The 19,526-nt window shown below is 42.8% G+C and overlaps 1 protein-coding gene across 3 annotated transcripts in view; it reads right to left on the reverse strand.

Annotated features, from left to right (window-relative positions):
* Positions 1-19,526, reverse strand: part of MINDY2 (MINDY lysine 48 deubiquitinase 2) — a 109,394-nt gene that overhangs the window by 39,908 nt on the left and 49,960 nt on the right. For all 3 annotated transcript variants that reach the window (XR_003369637.2, XM_026648265.2, XM_026648264.2), the window contains exons 4-5: positions 16,995-17,153; positions 14,433-14,535 (exon numbers count right to left, since the gene is read on the reverse strand). Coding sequence is in view for 2 of the 3 variants with exons in the window: in XM_026648265.2 (XP_026504050.1) it covers positions 14,433-14,535; positions 16,995-17,153 (262 nt within the window). In the remaining variant the exon portion in view is untranslated. The remainder of the gene's footprint in view (positions 1-14,432; positions 14,536-16,994; positions 17,154-19,526) is intronic.

Consider the following 19,526-nt stretch of genomic DNA (forward strand, 5'->3'; position numbering starts at 1 on the left):
TTCTTATAGTTCTTTTTCTTTGAAAAAGATCTCCAGCTGCGGTTCAGGAGACAGAAAATCTGTAGGGATGTGAACCTCCAGCTGTTTCTTTGCCAAAATGTAGATTTCTCGCTCACAACCTCTTTCCTGCCAAAAAACGGCCACTTAACCAGGTGACAGTCCATTTGATTTTTTTAACATCTGCTGATCAGGTGGTTTCGCAGTTTCTTTGAGTGTGTGTGTGACACAGTCTCTCAGCATAGTCTGTGTGATATGTAGATTGTAATGGATTTTTTACCTTTAGTCCTTTTGGTATGATGTCCATCTGTTTGCATTTGGAAAGGAAGATGATGTCTGTCTGTATCTGTATGAGTTTTTTCATGAAGTTGATGGATTTCCACTCCATACGGCTAAATGCAGTGCCTTGCATAATGACAGGTTTCAGAGTAGCAGCCGTGTTAGTCTGTATCCGCAAAAAGAACAGGAGTACTTGTGGCACCTTAGAGACTAACCAATTTATTTGCGCATAAGCTTTCGTGGGCTACAGCCCACTTCTTTGGATCCATTACAATCTACATATCACACAGACTATGCTAAGAGACTGTCTCACACACACAAAGAAACTGCGAAACCACCTGATCAGCATCCTATACAGCAAACAGGGAAAGATTAAGAATGAGCTCTCAAAACTGGATACTCTCATAAAAAAACAACCTTCCACACAAACCTCCTCATGGATAGACTTTACAAAAACTAGACAAACCATTTACAACACAAACTTTGCCTCTCTACAAAGGAAAAAGGACACTAAACTATCTAAACAGCTACATGCCACAAGGAGCCACAACAGTAGTTCCCTTAACCCACCCAACAATATTGTTAATCTTTCCAGCTATACTCTTAGCCCAGCAGAAGAGTCTGTCCTATCTCGGGGCCTCTCCTTTTGTCCCTCCAGATCCACGAACACGATGATACAGTTCTGCGGTGACCTAGAATCCTACTTTCGACGTCTCCGACTCAAAGAATATTTCCAACATACCCCTGAGCAGCATACTAACCCACAGAATCCTCCCTACCAGCAATACAAAAAAAAAAGGATTCTGAGTGGACTCCTCCGGATGGTCGAAACAGACTAGACTTCTACATAGATTGCTTCCATCAACGTGCAAAGGCTGAAATTGTGGAAAAGCAACATCACTTGCCCCATAACCTCAGCCATGCTGAACACAACACCATCTACAGCCTCAGGAACAACTCTGACATCATAATCAAAAAGGCTGACAAAGGAGGTGCTGTCGTTATCATGAATAAATTGGAATATGACCAAGAGGCTGCCAGACAGCTCTCTAACACCACATTCTACAGGCCATTATCCTCTGATCCCACTGAGGATTACCTAAAGAAACTACACCATCTGCTAAAAAAACTCCCTGACAAAGCACAGGAACAAATCTGTACAGATACATGCCTAGAATCCCGACCAGGGGTATTCTATTTGCTACCCAAGATCCATAAACCTGGAAATCCTGGACGCCCCCCCATCATCTCAGGCATTGGCACCTTAACATCAGGATTGTCTGGCTATGTGGACTCTCTCCTCAGACCCTACACTACCAGCACTCCCAGCTATCTTCAAGACACCACTGACTTCCTGAGGAAACTACAATCCATCGGTGATCTTCCAGAAAACGCCATCCTGGCCACTATGGATGTAGAAGCCCTCTACACCAATATTCCACACAAAGATGGACTACAAGCTATCAGGAACAGTATCCCCGATAATGTCACAGCTAACCTGGTGGCTGAACTTTGTGACTTTGTCCTCACCCACAACTATTTCACATTTGGGGACAATATATACCTTCAAGTCAGCAGCACTGCTATGGGTACCCACATGGCCCCACAGTATGCCAACATTTTTATGGCTGACTTAGAACAACGCTTCCTTAGCTCATCCCCTAACGCCCCTACTCTACTTGCGCTACATTGATGACATCTTCATCATCTGGACCCATGGAAAAGAAGCCCTTGAGGAATTCCACCATGATTTCAATAATTTCCATCCCACCATCAACCTCAGCCTAGATCAATCCACACAAGCGGTCCATTTCCTGGACACTACTGTGCTAATAAGCGATGGTCACATAAATACCACCCTGTACCGGAAACCTACTGACCGCTACACTTACCTACATGCCTCCAGCTTCCATCCAGGACACACCACACGATCCATTGTCTACAGCCAAGCTCTAAGATACAACCGCATTTGCTCCAATCCCTCAGACAGAGACAAGCACCTACAAGATCTCTATCAAGCATTCTTAAAACTACAATACCCACCTGCTGAAGTGAAAAAACAGATTGACAGAGCCAGACGAGTACCCAGAAGTCACCTCCTACAAGACAGGCCCAACAAAGAAAATAAAAGACCACCACTAGCTGTCACCTTCAGCCCCCACTAAAACCTCTCCAGTGCATCATCAAAGATCTACAACCTATACTGAAAGAGGATACCTCACTCTCACAGATCTTGGGAGACAGACCTGTCCTCGCTTACAGACTACCCTCCAACCTGAAGCAAATACTCACCAGCAACCACACACCAAAAACACTGACCCAGGAACCTATCCTTGCAACAAAGCCCGATGCCAATTCTGTTCACATATCTATTCAAGTGACATCATCATAGGACCTAATCACATCAGCCACGTCATCAGGGGTTCGTTCACCCATACATCTACCAATGTGATATATGCCATCATGTGCCAGCAATGCCCCTCTGCCATGTACATTGGCCAACCGGACAGTCTCTACGCAAAAGAATAAATGGACACAAATCTGACATCAGGAATCATAATATTCAAAAACCAGTAGGAAAACACTTTAACCTGCCTGGTCATGTAGTAACAGACCTGAGGGTGGCAATTTTGCAACAGAAAAGCTTCAAAAACTGCTGAACTTCAATTGATATGCAAACTAGATAAATCAACTTAGGCTTGAATAAAGACTGGGAATGGCTGAGCCATTACACACATTGAATCTATCTCCCCATGTAAGTATTCTCACACTTCTTATCAAACTGTCTGTACTGGGCTATCTTGATTATCACTTCAAAAGCTTGTTCTCTTACTTAATTGGCCTCTCAGAGTTGGTAAGACAACTCCCACCTTTTCATGCTCTCTGTATGTGTGTGTGTGTGTGTGTGTGTGTGTGTGTGTGTGTGTATGTGTATATATATATATATATCCTCAATATATGTTCCATTCTATGCATCCGAAGAAGTGGGCTGTAGCCCACGAAAGCTTATGCTCAAATAAATTTGTTAGTCTCTAAGGTGCCACATGTACTCCTGTTCTTATTATTATGTAACTGTAGTTCTTTAAGATGATGTCATCAGTGTGGACGCCACTGTGAGCATACATGCACCTCATGTGCGAGATCAGAATCTTCTGAATAGCTGTGTGTTGTGGGGTCTTGCTTGCACCCTGTGCCTCTTCATGCTCCCATGCAAGGGCATAAAGGGAAACGTGGCCATGACCCTCCCTCAGCTCCCATGCAGATCAAAGCACTTTTGGGCTAACAATGCCAAAAGCAGAGACAGGGAACAGGCTGGGGGATCCACACTGACTACAACATCTCCAAGAACTATAGTTACCATAGGGTAAGTAACCATATTTTCTTCTTCCAGTATGAGTCAGTGTGGATCCCACTGTGATTGGCAAGCAGCATCCCCTTCAGGCTGATGGGAATGAGTATCACCATACGCATTTGTCAAATGGATATTGGAGTACTGCTCTCTCAAATCTAACATCAGTTCTTGCAGACAAATCCAGCGCATAATGCTTTACAAACATGAGCAGATTACTCCACATAGTAGGCTTTGCAGATTTCAGGTATGGGAACATGTGAGAAACAAGCCAAAGATTTAGCTTGAGCTCATGTAGAGTGAGCTTGAAGGACGGGGGGGGGAAAAGTACATCCGTCGACTGCTAGATGAATGAGATACGCTGAGTTATCCATTTTGACAGTTTCTATGACTACCTAGCTTCACCTTTAGAGCAGCCACTTGTAATTATGAACAAATGTTGGGACAGCATGAAAGATTTAGTCTTGTCAACAGTACTATAGAGTGTGACCGCTGGATAAGCACATATGAAGCCCTTGAGGAATTCTGATACAGTAAGATGAGAGAAGATGAAGAGCAACAGTATCAGAGGGTGGTATGCCAAAATGACAAGATAGATCTTGCTCAAGCTGGAAGTCAAGTCCAGAGCACTTCAATTGCAGTATGTAGTCCAGGATCTTCGGTATCGAGGCCTGTTGGACCACCCATATGGAAAACCTCTTCCACTTAGAGAGGTTTTTCTCATGGATGGGTTCCTGCTTAGAACCAAGATACCCTGGACAAGTGACAAGCAGCCCTTTTCCATGGTACTCATCCAAGCGGTATTTAGGCAGTCAGTTGTAGTGACACTAGGTCTGGGTGAAGTAATTGTCCCTGTGAAAACAGATCTGGGTGGAGTGGGATCTTGATTGGGGGGTTGTGCCAACAGATGTAGCAAGTCCATAAGACAGAACTGTCTCAGCCATTACAAAGTTACGGGGATGAGCCTGAGATGGTCTCACTTGCCTTCAGTGGTCACTCTGGGGATCAGTGGGAAGGTGTAACAAAGCCTTTAACTCCACTACAAAAGGAAGGTGATTGGAGGGACTCTGGATTCATAGCCTCTGGAGCAAAGCCGGAGCACTTTGCATTATCTCTGGTGGCAAACAGGTCGATTACCCCCATCCTCCACAACAGAAAATGTACTTGTGGTGAATTTCTACAGCAACCACTTGTGGTCAGTGACTAAATGCCTGCTCAGGAAACCCACTATGTCATTGCTGGTTCCTGGCAGGTGCTGCACTATTGGGGGGATGTTGCATAGACAGCACCAATTCCACAACTTGATTGCTTCATTATACAACGGGGGAGAGCATACCCCCTCACATATGTAATATATTGCCCATGTGTTTTGTTGGTATTTGTGCTACAAAGTGCCATAGGACCAGGAGGATACCACTCACACTGGCCTGATGACCCTAAACTCCAGCACTTCCATGGGTAGTCTCACCTCCTCCAGGGACCATAGCTCTTAGATTTGGTGACGGTCCAGGTGGGTGCCCCCATCCTGTCCTAGATGTGCTCATGATCAGTGTTCAGGATGGTTATGGGGTTTCAGATGGTACTCCTTTCTGGACATTGTTGGGTGTAGGCACCAGGTCAGTGCTCTCATGACATGGAATAGTACACCTCTACCCCGATATAACGCTGTCCTCGGTAGCCAAAAAATCTTACTGTGTTATAGGTGAAACAGCGTTATATCGAACTTGCTTTGATTCGCCGGAGTGTGCAGCCCTGCCCACCTGGAGCGCTGCTTTACCGTGTTATATCCGAATTCGTGTTATATCGGGTCACGTTATATCGGGGTAGAGGCGTGTTACCATTGATTTGCTCAGCAGATGGTTCCCGGGGACTGACCTGAGCCATAGTTGTAGGGGCATCAGGTGAAGTCTGGCAAGCAGCATCGCATATGTACATGTGGACACATGACCCAACAGTGTCAGCTAAGTCTGCACTATCCTGGTCACGTTAGTGATCATCCCATTTACTAGGGATTGGATTGCAAGGAACCTATCCTGAGATACGAACGCTTGAGCTGTTACCAAATTTATTCTGGCTCCTATAAATTCTAATGTTAGCATTGAAATCGGGGTGGTTTCTCTCAGTTGATCAAGAGGCCTAGCTGAACAAACAGGACTACTACATAGTCTCAGCATAGTTTTTGGAAGCGGCAGAGAGATAGCCTTGCAAGATTGGTCACAAAGGTGCAAGCTGCCATCTGTCCCAGGAGCTTATTGTGTTTTGAGGTCTCCCCTGAATTGCCTGTACCAGACCTGACAAGATTACAAAGTGTCTAAGGGAACATAGGCTCTGGTTTCAATGAGTCCAAATATGCCCCTATAAATTGTATCATGTGTACAGGGATTAATGCGGACTTTTTTACATTCAGCTACAGACCCAACTCCTGGAACAGATCATGGGCCATCTGGGTGGAAGACAGCAGTGCTTCGTAGGAACGGCCCTTGAGTAGCTAGTCATCGAGGTACAGGAAGTCTAGGATCACTTCTTGTTGGTGTTAAGCAGCTACTACTGTCAGGACTTTTGAGAACACCCTTCGGGCTAAGGAAAGGCTGAAAGGAAGCACACATTATTAGAAATTATCCTGGCCTATAGTGAAGCATAGGTATTTCCTATGGGATGGGTGTATTGTTATATGGAAATAGGCATCTTGTATGTCAAGAGCTGAAAATCAATCCCCTTTCTCTAGTGAGGCAATTATAGCTGCCAGAGTCAACATCCTGAATTTTTGAGACTTTACTACCTTGTTTAGAAGTCTTAGATGTAAGATCAGTCTCCATTCTCCATCGTCCCTTGGCAGAAGGAAATACTTTGAGTAAAATCTCTTGCCCTTTGTGAGGAGGAGGAACTGGCTCTACTGCTCCTAATCAAAGGAGAGAGTTCACTTCTTGTCTCAATAAAAGCTAACAAGAGGGGCCCTAAAGAGGGACAGGGACAAGGAAGGAGTAACGTAAAACGGATGGTTTAACCTGATGTTATGACCCCTACGATGCACTTGTCTGTAGTGATCTGCCTCCAACCATGGTGGAGGTAGGCAAGCTGGCCTCCGAAGGAGGGAGGTAGGCTAATAGGCACAGCTGTAAATACAGGAGGCACAGGTGGATTTGAACCCTCAACCAACCCAAAACTGTTGCTTCAAAGATGGCTGGGTGCTCATGGAGGGTGGTTGTGCAACCCTCTTTCTCTGAAATCGGTCTTTGTGGGTGGTTCAGTGGATCTATGGGATCTGGAAAACGGAGTAGGATGTGATCTCTGGGCAGTCTGTAACCTATTAAATCTTTTCTTGTATGTAAGTGTATATATGCCCTGAGATCACAAAGGAGCCCTGGAGTCCTTTAGGACTCATCCATGGCCTCCAAAAACAGTTTATGAGTGTCGAAGGGGAGGTCTTCCACGCTGTTCTGTACTTCTCTCAAAACCCTTGAAAGATGGAGCCATAATACCTCTCATAACCACTGCCATGGAGAAGGACCTGGCAGCAGTGTCCACAGCAGTTCCGGCCACCAACTGTCTCTCTGCGATGGACTGGAATTGCACTCTATGTTCTTTTGGCAGACGTTCAACAAAAGCCATGACTTCATTATAATTTGTAAAATTATATTTGGCCATCACTGCCTGATAATTCGTGATCCTGAACTGAAGGGTTGCTGATTAATAGACCTTTCACCCAAGGGGATCCAGCCTTTTCTGGTCTGTCTCATATGGGAGAGAGAGAGAGAGAGAGAAGTGCTGCCTCCCCCCCTTGTTTACCGCATCCACCACCAGGGAGTTAGGTGGGGGAGGGGAGAACAAAAAGAATCCCTAGGGGAAACAAACACTTCTTATCCACCCATTTACACATGGGTAGAATAGTAGCAAGTGTCCGCCGAATCATCTTAGTGAGATCTAGAAGCACCTCATTGATTGGTAACACACATTTGAGGAGTGTTGCTGACTACAAGATATTCAACACTTTGCGCTATGAATCCTTGACCTCCTTGAGAGGAATATGAAGAGTGCCAGCTACCCTCTTTATGAAGTCTTTAAATTGCTGAAAATCATTGGCCCTGGGTGGTAGTGGAGGCATAACGGCCTTGTCCAGATACAAGAATGGCCTCCTTATTCGCCCTAGGTTCCTGCTCCTCAAATGTACCCTCCTGGGTGGGAGCTGGTTGGGGAGGAGAGTGCTGTACAACTTTGCCCTCTCTGAGATTTTGCCAGACCACTGGTACTTTGTTGTTGATAAGCAGCTCGGGGCCCCAGAATGGCCATTGGGGGACCCATACAGAAGTGGGAGTGGAATGCATGGTTTCACCACCCTTGATAAATGAGCCTTATCTTCCCTCTGACTTTCAGAGAATGGGATCCTGAATGGATGTGTGGAGATTCATGAACAGAAATAGAGGATACTGACTGGAAGTCTCCTTCATGCTCCTCTATCTGATCCAAAGGGGGAGCACCTGCAGGAAACAGTGGAGAATCTTACAGTACTGGAGGACAGTAGTCCAGAGATCAGGTTTCAGTACTAAGAGATACTCCGTACCCATCAGGAGTGGAGACTCTGGTTCATCCATCATTGAGAGGTCCCTAGTATAGCTGAATTCCTATGGTACTGAGTAGGGGGAACAGTACCCTGCGGTAGCGGAGACCATGGTCGCCAAAGCCAACAGTGGACATACCAAAGTAGACACCGATGGTATCTGGTGCTGTTGCTGGAGGGTGCTACATGCATGGATACCGACAGTTGGGATGAACTCAACAGTGCCAATCCCAACTCTCTAAGCTTTCCCTCCTTGCTGGTAGAGGTTACCAAGGCCCTATCAGAACCATGTCTTTCCTTTGTGCTCTGGGATTTTATGGCCCCATCGGTACTAGAGGAGGAATCCTTCAACTCAGAAGGTAACAAGTAGAGATGTCAAGGCTTTGGAGACATAGATCTCACCAAGGAACTAGACCTTTTCAGAGCTGGCTCCTTAAAGTAAGAGTCCATGCTCCTCTTTTTGGAAACCTTCCCTGAAGGCTTCAAAAGGACTTTCTCAAGGGAAGCCTGAGGGGTGCTGGATCTGTCTGGAGACAGATGTATAGGTTGATTTACTGACCTGACTCAGAAGCTGGCTGAAGGGAACATTTCATCATTAGCAGTCTGAGTTTAATCTCTCTATTTTTTCTTGCCCTGGACTTGAGGGCCAGACAAAAGTTGTACTTCTTGGAGACATGGGACTCCCCCAAGCAACAGACACAGATTGGCCGTCTCCCACAACACTTCAGTAGTAATTCAGGTCTAGTCATTGTTTTTCCTGGAGGAATCTCTGGATTATGAATTGCTGGAGAACTAGTAATAAATATTATGACATTACAGATACCAAGAAAAAGAAATGTGAGAGGGGGAAATAGCTTTTCTTTTGTTAGGGAGGCATTTGATCTAAATAGATGGTAATAAAGCGGACAATTTTAAATAGTGTGAATAAAAACTCTCTCAACAGTTCAAACATCTAACTGTCCCAGAATCCCAGTTCACATCTCCATGTCCTGTAAGGAAGGCCTCAAACTAAAAAAGGAAAACAGGACTTGGCATTTCTGCTATTAGTAAGATATGAATTAAATAAAAAACCATGCAGAGCCTGAAAAGTTTGTGTGTTTCTTTATGCATTAGGAAGATGCACAAAAAAGTATGCAACCAGTTTTTTGTGCCCCTCTCACCCTTCAGATCAGATTTAAAAATGTACTTTACATGTACTTAAAGCAATTTTCAAAGGGGGGTAGCTCAGTGGTTTGAGTATTGGCCTGCTAAACCCAGGGTTGAGAGTTCAATCCTTGAGGGGGCCATTTAGGGATCTGGGGCAAAAATCTGTCTGGGGATTGGTCCTGCTTTGAGCAGGGGGTTGGACAAGATGACCTCCTGAGGTCCCTTCCAACCCTGATATTCTATGATTCTATGAAATGTGGCCAATCAAAAATAATTTTTACCAACACTGTCAGAGGCATTTCACTACCAGAGCCAGTTACCCACCTATTTTCAACTTTCTATTTCCAACAGTCTGGGCTATAAAGCTGTTCAATACAGATTGTAAAAAAGGGAGAAGTGATGTGTTCCCTTATGAGTATACTGAAAATTCAATCATACTAGAGCCTTCATATAGGATTATTCCATTTAACATTCCTGCACTTACTATAGTTCAGGCTCCTTATAAGCAAACAAATACATTTAACTGTTTTGAAAACCTAAGGTAACAGTTTTACATCATCGCAGGATTAAACAAAAAAAAAAAATTCCCCTTTTTGGATGTTTTTCCATACCTGGTCCCTGTCCAAAGATGAACTTTTGTGAAAATGCCAACCAAAATCTTCACTCGTTTTTTGGTTAGGTAAGAATGAAAAAAAAAAAAATGTTCATTTTTCAAACATCTAGCCCCAAAACAGCTGAGCTTTGAAGACTTGCCAATTTTGTACAGCTGACAATGCCTTTGTTAGATTGACGAGTACATACCAAGACTATATATCAGCACTGTAAATCTTCGTTGTATTCCACTATTACCTTTATTCTTGTAAATAATTCTGTAAACAATTCTGTAATTCTCTTAACATCATCATGGTACAGGACTATTATAAAGCTCAACAATCTGTTATTTGCAGGACCGGCGCTTCCATTTAGGCGACCTAGGCGGTCACCTAGGGCGCCAGGATTTGGGGGGGCGGCAATTTGGCAGCGGGGGGTCCTTCCGCACTCCGGGTCTTCGGCAGCAATTCTGCAGCGGGTCCTTCACTCGCTCCGGAACCCGCCGCGAAGTGCCCCGAAGACCAGGAGCGCGGAAGGACCCTCGCCGCAGAATTACCGACGACGATGGGGAGCGCGGAAGGACCCCCGCCTAGGGAGCCAAAAACCCTGGCGCCACTCCTAGTTATTTGGCAGCCACTTCTAAATATGCACAAAAATTAGTTTTAAAATTTCATGACTCTGTAGAAAACCTAAAATGGTTGTATTTAATAATATGGAAAATTACCACTTTCCCAACAATATTTCCTATACACTCATAAGCCATGTCATATTTATTCTAAATTTGGAATTTAACCATTCATGGTGTGGTTCCGGATGGTGTCTGCCTATGCACGGAAGATGGTAACTAGCTGAAAGGATTCCAGGTAGAAGTGGATAGCACAGGGGTATTTCCTCCCACAATGTAATGGGAGCTAAAGGGTAGCCCCTTTATTATATTTAGATAAGAATTTTATACTTGTTAAAACAAACTGGCTTATATAGTCATCAGTTTAGAGCAAATGCACATATTAGTTTGCAACTTTAAAGTTTTAAGTGGACAAGGCCATTATTTGGGCCCTTAATTAGGCATTGCTGAATGCACTGCCTAAATCACTTTTCAGTATGAAATTTAGACTCCTAAATCAATTAGGTGTTACAACACTGAGGGCAGCAATGCCTAAATACCTTTAAAAATCTGAAGTTAAGTGTTTACCTAGTTGACCTATAGGATATTTTTTCCCTCAAGTACTATTATTTAGGAATAATACCAGGAATAAAACCTAAGTTTGTCACAATAGGGAACTGGAATAGGATTTGAGAGAGTCCCCAGGTGCAACCTGGACTGTGGGACTGCTGAGACCTCCAAACCTACCAGCCTGGGTTGCCTCTCACATTGTGAGGCTGATGTCAAGCTACAAGCCTCTAACACAGAGGTTCTCAAACTGTAGTCCGCGGACCACCACTGGTCCGTGAGCTCCATTCAGGTGGTCCGCAGACAGTTCCCTCAAAGGTGCACACCTGGGCGGCCGCACATGAGAGAATGAAGGACCACCCACCTAATTAGTGGAGCCACGCAGATGTGGCTCCACTAATTAGGTACTTGGACCCTGGAGAAGACGCACATTTAAGGTGAGGTGGTGGCCTTGGGGGGAATATGGGGTAGGTGGGAGGCAGCAGTGGGGTGAGAAGAGGGGGTGGGGGAAATTTGGAATGTGCAGGGCTGCGGCTGCCAGACAGAGGCGACTTTCCCCAGCTCCAGGGCTGCAGCTGCTGGGGAGAGACGGTCCTCCTTTCCAGGCTCAGCTCTGTGGCTGCTGTGGTGGGGGAGAGACCCCCCTCCTTCCCAGCCCCAGTTTGGGGGCTGCTGCAGCGGAGGAGAGAGGGAGACCTCCCCCCCCCCTTCCCAGCCCCAGCTCAGGGGCTGTCGCGGCAGGGGAGAGAGGGCACATCTATCGCATTAGAAAGGTAAGACTACTGATATTAAAATATGAATTGTGTGCTTTTATTTGCAGAACAAAAAATGTTTATTATTCCTTTTTTTAATGTAGTGCTTTTATCTAAAGTGCTTTACAATAGTTAGCTAACGGTACAAACAATATTTGGAAAGATTATTAAGTGGTCTGCTGAGACCCTCAGCAATTTTCAAATGGTCCCCGGGGGGAAAAAAAGTTTGATAACCACTGCCCTAACAGGTACTGCACTTACACAGGCATCCATAGGCAGGGACACACTCAACTGAGTTACATGAATGATCTCCCAGCCACTCATGAACCATCAATAGAGAGGCTCCAGCCAATTCCCCTCAGCTCCCCAGCCTTATACCCCAGAACTGTACCATCTTGCACTGGTCAGATGCCTGACCAGTGTAAGTTCATATTTAGTTCACCATTTCTTCATAGGAAAGTGGATATGCACCAGCCTCTGTAATCGAAGCTGGGATTTCCTAAGCACTTCCACCAAAACACACTTTTAGTTAAAATTAAAAAAACAGATTTATTAACTACAGAAAGATAGATTAAGTGATTTTAAGCGGAAGGCACAGAGATCAAAGTTGGTTACTTAAGAAATAAAATAGTTAGAATTTAAACTGCATTTCTAACAGACTAAACAAGATTTGAATCAAGCACTGTCTCACCCTAACAGATGATACAAGCAGGTTACAATTCCTCAATGCTCACAGACTGGACTACCTTCCAGCCTGAGACCAAACTTCCCCAGTTCAAAATCTGTGTCTTCCAGGTGTGCTTCCAGGTGTTGAGATGGGGAGGGGGGGGGGGAAGAGAGGCCAAGTGAGGTCACTGACTCTCTTTTTATACTTTCTTCTAGCTGCTAGAAAGATCCTTGCTGTGACACGGGGATCAGTCCCCATTGGGCAAGCAATCTCCACTGCTCTAAGGAGCCTCTGGTATAGTGGATTGTTTTCTTGGCCCATTAATGCTGTCTGGGGCCTCCTTTGTTGTAACTGAAAGGCTGGCTGTGGGCATTCCCAACCTCACAACATATTTCAGTAACACATATAGCAATACTTAACTTCACAAACAATGATAGTACATATAATCCAACAGGATATTAAATGTTCAACAGATCAAGACTTGTTAAATGATACCTCACAAGGCATACTTTGTACAAAACACATCATAATCATATGATAGTGATGAATATTGGGGGTCCCTGGGTGCTACTTTAAGGTAAAGAGTGTCACACCTATCCTCTAACACACTGCCTCAAATAGAAAACCTTATGGAACTGAAAAGGCTAGAGTGTTTGCAAAAGTCACAGCGCCTTGTGGAACTAAACACTGGTCAGGCTTGTTCTACACCCCTTCTGATACTGACAAACATTTTCACAATGGCTTCAGTGGCATATTTAGAAATAGTATTGTAAAGACTACTAAATTAAAAATGAGTCTACCCATGAAATTTTGATTGAAGTTTAAATAGAAGTAGATCCAAAGTATTAAAGTAAGGCTATCTGTAGAGGAATAAGAATAAAGTTTGGCACCAGTCCTGAAATTTCAAGAATAATCTTTAGCTCTTCAAACTCCTTATATATACTTGCAGTTGTATAGAAAACTGAGTATGTGGTGATACATACTTATTTTCAGAGCACAATGGATTTAAACCTTGCTGTAACTGAAAAGTTGAATGCAAAATTCTAAGCTCCTGTGTTTTCTGTAGAACTATCACTGATGACGCCCAGTACCGATTAGGCACTCTGCCTCTCACAGTGCAACTAACATAATGAGTCACTAATAAGGCTTCCAAAAATTCATTCCTGCCTGATTCAACTATAGTCTATGGATCAAACTTTAGAACAAAAATGGATTTTAATATATTGTATTTTTTTGTGAAATACATTCTCACTCACACATGTGCCTTTTTACTGGCACTATTTTTCATATCCCTTCACCAGTAAAGGAAAGCTCCTTTATTACGGAGTCCAAATGCACACACCACAGAAAGAACAGTTGATACATTGCAAATCTCAACAATAATGTATAATAGCTTTTCTTTGTGTTTCCAATCTGAAATCTTGAGACCTACCATGTGTAGAAGTACTATATCTTTCTAATAGTGATTTTCCCCTTTCCAAATGATAAAGTTCCCATGTCTAGACATGATATGTTGAGACATAGCAGATCTGAAATCTGTCACTGACCCATGACTGAATGTTGCCCATGAGACCTCAGACTAATGAAATTCTGTAAGAAGAGAGATTTCTCCAGCTTTTTAAAATTTAAAAATAGCAGAGCTCAGAGGTTTGCAAAGCTTTGTAAACTCCACCCCCAGAGGGCAATCACAGTGCAGATGGTTTAATGGGCAAAGATGAAGTTGAGGAGATTTAATGTGCATGATTAATGCAGTTTATCACATGGATGTCACCACCACGTGACAAACTACATATACAGTAGGCCAATATACAAAATGTATAATTAAAAACATTAAATAATTTTTAAAAATGTATAAGCTGATACTGCAATTCATTAGTTCCAGTAATGAAAGAAGAAAAAAAATTACCATGGCAGCATTCACCCACCTTCACTAACCAGCTCACTGTTGTCCGACTGTTTACAACAGATTATCTTCTCCACCAATTGATTGTAACTACAATTACCAACTGCCTTCACAATGTCAGCAATCTGGAAAAACAAATACCGGGTAATTCATTTATCTTTATGAAGAACAGAAAATCCATTGTTTGTTCCTGTGTACCTACTGGAATTGTTCATAAGATAAAATACATCAAAAATAAATTGCCCACAAGAGGTTTTAGTCTTTTAGCTATACCACACTAAGGTCAATACATAGTCCTAGTTCAAGAAGCCTTAACCCAAGGATGTTGCACACATTTTGAGGAGAGTGCAAAATTCCATTTTAATTATAGAGCTAGGGTTTAAGTTTAATACTACACACTGCCCTCAATACACAGCAGAATATTCAATTATATCCGGGGGAGATCTGCATAAAGATCAGGGGTAGAACCAGTCTTTTAAGCAATACCTCAACTTTCAGTTATTTATTATTTTTTCAGTTATGTGTTATTGGCACATTCAGCTTCACTTAGTGCAGAATATGCTGCTTTTTAAAAAAAACAAAAAAAAATATAATTTTTCCCCTCTCTTCCTTCCTTATTTCCTTTTTTCTGTATCATGCCTTCATACTTTCCAGAGCCATTGTTGCAGGCAGCCTGCAGACTCAGGCAGATGACACTGCATTAGTTGTATTTAGTACACATCTGGAAGACGCTCTGCAACTATGAGGGTTACAAACTTTATCTTTTAAATGTGAAGACTTTGATTCTGCAGAATCTGTGTGTCATGTGGGTCACATAAAAATCAATTAATACATGCCTACTTAAGCCACATTTCTTTGTTGCTTTTTAGAATACATTATAATGTGCTGCAAATCACTTACATGCATGTTCCAGAGGATCCCAAAGAAAAGTTAAAAAAAATTAGATGGCTTCATCTAGTATTCTTCCTTTTTTTTTAAAAAAAAAAATACTCAAACATTTAGCATACAAAAAATAATGCATTCCTATTTTTAGAAAGGCTATTACAAAGTTTTCACAATTTAAAAAAAAAAACATGTCTGCCACAGTTGTCTCTGGGCGCTCATATAAATCTTGATCTATACAAAATCAGTTAAGTAACGCCAACTAAACTGAAAATGTAGATGTTAACTGTTACAAAAATATTTTCCATCCTCATTCCCTTAAAGAAATACCTGAGGGAACAGTTAGCTTTTTACATTAAAGAAATAATGTAAAAAGCTAAGGAAATTCTGGCTCTGTTAGATCAGCACAGGAAATAATTTCCAGAATTAAGGTTCCTCCATTAAGACATCCTCCCCAACAAATCTCAAAATACTCAGCTCTATTAACTATTAGCATTAGCATGTCAGCTGATTTAAACCATATTGGAAGATCACAGAGTCAGATGCTCAAGTAGCTGGGAAAAAACTTGGTAAATACCACTTAAAATTTAAGTTCTTCAGACCATGGATCACTTCTTCATGTGTTTCTAAATCAGTGGGGCTTCAGTCATAGCTGGTGCCACAAGGGACTAACCTAATAATAAATATTAATATCAGTATGAAAGGCTTGATTTGCACCTGGAAGCAAATAGGAAACCAGAAAAGTTTTGGAACACCAATATGTGCTTCTCCCTTGGCCAAAACTACAACATTCTACAACAACTATTGTTTCTCCTGTTCTCCAATGCTGTCACCCATAGAGTTCACAAAGGTCTGGACTATAGATGTAGGGTGCACATCAGAGAGAGATGGGTTGCCGTCTATAGTGCTAAAATGAGATGAAAACATTTTCTGGCCATGAAAATTGCCAGGTGAAATTAAAAAAAAAAAAAAACCACACACACCTAGAAAAAAGCCTAGATGATTACAAGACAGAGTCACAAATCATTAGGAACACATCAATCATATAGACAGGCTACTCTAGCCATATAACTCCCCAGCCAAACAGTATCACCTTCTTTCCTTAATTGGATGGCGCCTCAGCCAGCCCATCTTAAACAAAATTATATCACTTATTCTTACTTGGTTTTAATGCTCTCAGTTCTTGAAACAGAAGCTGCTAAAAGCAGGTAGGAATTTCAGGAAGGAGGGAAGTCACATCACGTTCACTAACTTCTTAGTGTCCAAATTCTTATATGAGCAATCAAGGTAAGAAATGAATACCACCCCTGGAAAGGGCAAAATAAAACTCAATACCCTAGACCAGCAGTGCTATTTTGCACTATTTTGGACTTAAAATAGACGTGTCTAAAATCTGGAACTTTCTAACATTCAATCATTGCAAAGTTATAGTGCCTTAAAATGACCAGTATGATTCACACCACTCTTCAAGGTGAAATTTTAATCTTTCTGGGTGCAGACTCAAAAGAAAACATCATCAGCTCACTGTGACTCCTGTCTACAGGATAAAAGAGACTATAAACCTTATGTTAAAATTAAACAAGAATCTGAAAATTCTGATGTGCCATACACATCTTTGATGCTCTTCAAATATTCCCCCAGTAAAATGTAAAATAGTTCAGACAGGAAATAGATAACTCATCATCTAAGCTATTTTGCTTACCTGAGGATCCACTAACCATCCATGGTACAAAGGGATATCAAGAAGGTCAAACACTATGCATTCAGGTGTATATTCAAAAACTCGTACACCAGTGAACTTCACGTTCACATCCAGACCTGTCTGTAGCTTATGTAGGATAGCCATTGCATCACTCATATTCTGACAACAGAAAGAAAAATATAGATTAACCAAATGGACGGCACTAGAGAATTTTCTACACTTGGTAGCTACTCTTGTAAGATAATCATTTCATCCAATTCAGTGTTTTATATAAAACTTGCAAAAAGGCACATTAGGTAAACAATGGATTCAATACATTTTCTCATTAGTTACACAAGTATCACAACTTAAGATGCATCTTCAAATAAAAGAAAATATAAATTCACTTACAATTTTGTGTAACAAATAATCTACATGTACTAAACAGCACAATTTAAGTTCATTAAACCTATTTATATATATTGAGGTAGTACGTCAGAGGTCCCAGTCCCATATGAAAGGCACCGTACAAGCAATATAACAAAGACAGCTCCTGGCCTGAAGACTTAAAGTAAACTAGGTAACCCATTTATATATTTTTAAATAAGATCAGTTTTCCTACTTTCCATCCCTGACTTAAATTTATTGATTTGAAGGAAGGGAAAGTAGCAATGCACAGAAGAGTCTGGAATAGCATTTGAGGCATAAGTTTGTTATAATGCCCACATCAGCAATGGCTGAAGACTCTGGTTCCATGTTACACAAACAAAGGAGCTGTATTATGGAACTCGAATGGATGAGTGGGACATGCAGAGAGATGCTGCTGACGGTGATAAAAGTTATTAAACAGTGTTAGTAGCCGCAATATGACAGCAACTTTCCCCAATCTTCCAGAGCAGCTCTGCAGACTGCCATTTGCAGTTCCCTCACTCAGTTCTGTCTGACTTCATGCTGCATGTCACTCCTGCCTCCAAAGTTCAAAAAAAGGGTGCTTTGAGTAATTCCTCTTTTCTCTCTCCACACCCAACAGCCCCAAGCCAGACACTTGGGAAAAAGGTGGTTACAAGAATATCGTCTTTTTCCATGACAAAGTCCCGTACTTCTGGGGATGTTCTTCTGAGTCCTAACCCAGATGTGAGGGCAACACCACTGCTTTCAAACAATGAATGGAGACAAGGGCCAGAAAGATAAAATGAACCAGAACTATAAGGAATGACTTGGAATCATAGAATCATAGAATATCAGGGTTGGAAGGGACCTCAGGAGGTCATCTAGTCCCACCCCTTGCTCAAAGCAGGACCAATCCCCAACTAAATCATTCCAGCCAGGGCTTCATCAAGCCTGACCTTAAAAACCTTTAAGAAAGGAGATTCCACCACCTCCCTAGGGAACCCATTCCAGTGCTTCACCACCCTCCTAGTGAAAAAAAGTTTTTCCTAATATCCAACCTAAACCTCCCCCACTGCAACTTGAGACCATTACTCCTTGTTCTGTCATTGCTACCACTGAGAACAGTCTAGATCTATCCTCTTTGGAACCCCCTTTCAGGTAGTTGAAAGCAGCTATCAAATCCCTCCTCATTCTTCTCTTCTGCAGACTAAACAACCCCAGTTCCCTCAGCCTCTCCTCATAAGTCAGGTGCTCCAGCCCCCTAATCATTTTTGTTGCCCTCCATTGGGCTCGTTCCAATTTTTCCACATCCTTCTTGTAGTGTGGGGCCCAAAACTGGACACAGTACTCCAGATGAGGCCTCACCAATGCCGAATAGAGGGGAATGATCACGTCCCTTGATCTGCTGGCAATGCCCCTACTTATACAGCCCAAAATGCCGTTAGCCTTCTTGGCCACAAGAGCACACTGTCGACTCATATCCAGCTTCTCGTCCACTGTAACCCCTAGATCCTTTTCTGCAGAACTGCTGCCTAGCCACTCGGTCCCTAGCCTGTAGCAGTGCATGGGATTCTTCTGTCCTAAGTGCAGGACTCTGCACTTGTCCTTGTTGAACCTCATCAGATTTCTTTTGGCCCAATCCTCTAATTTTTGTCTAGGTCCCTCTGTATCCTACCTCTACCCTCCAGCATATCTACGACTCCTCCCAGTTTAGTGTCATCTACAAACTTGCTGAGGGTGCAGTCCACGCCATCCTCCAGATCATTAATGAAGGTATTGAACCAAACCGACCCCAGGACCGACCCTTGGGGCACTCCACTTGATACCAGCTGCCAACTAGACATGGAGCCATTGATCACTACCCATTGATCCCGACGATCTAGCCAGCTTTTTATCCACCTTATAGTCCATTCATCCAGCCCATACTTCTTTAACTTGCCGGCAAGAATACTGTGGGAGACCATATCAAAAGCTTTGCTTTGCTAAAGTCAAGGAATAACACGTCCACTGCTTTCCCCTCATCCACAGAGCCAGTTATCTCATCATAGAAGGCAATTAGGTTAGTCAGGCATAACTTGCCCTTGGTGAATCCATGCTGACTGTTCCTGATCACTTTCCTCTCCTCTAAGTGCAGGGCTGGCTCTGGCTTTTTTGCCGCCCCAA

The sequence above is a fragment of the Terrapene carolina genome, unplaced genomic scaffold (assembly GCF_002925995.2).
Source record: "Terrapene carolina triunguis isolate 2854851 unplaced genomic scaffold, T_m_triunguis-2.0 Scaffold67, whole genome shotgun sequence".
NCBI classification, from domain to species: Eukaryota; Metazoa; Chordata; order Testudines; family Emydidae; genus Terrapene; species Terrapene triunguis.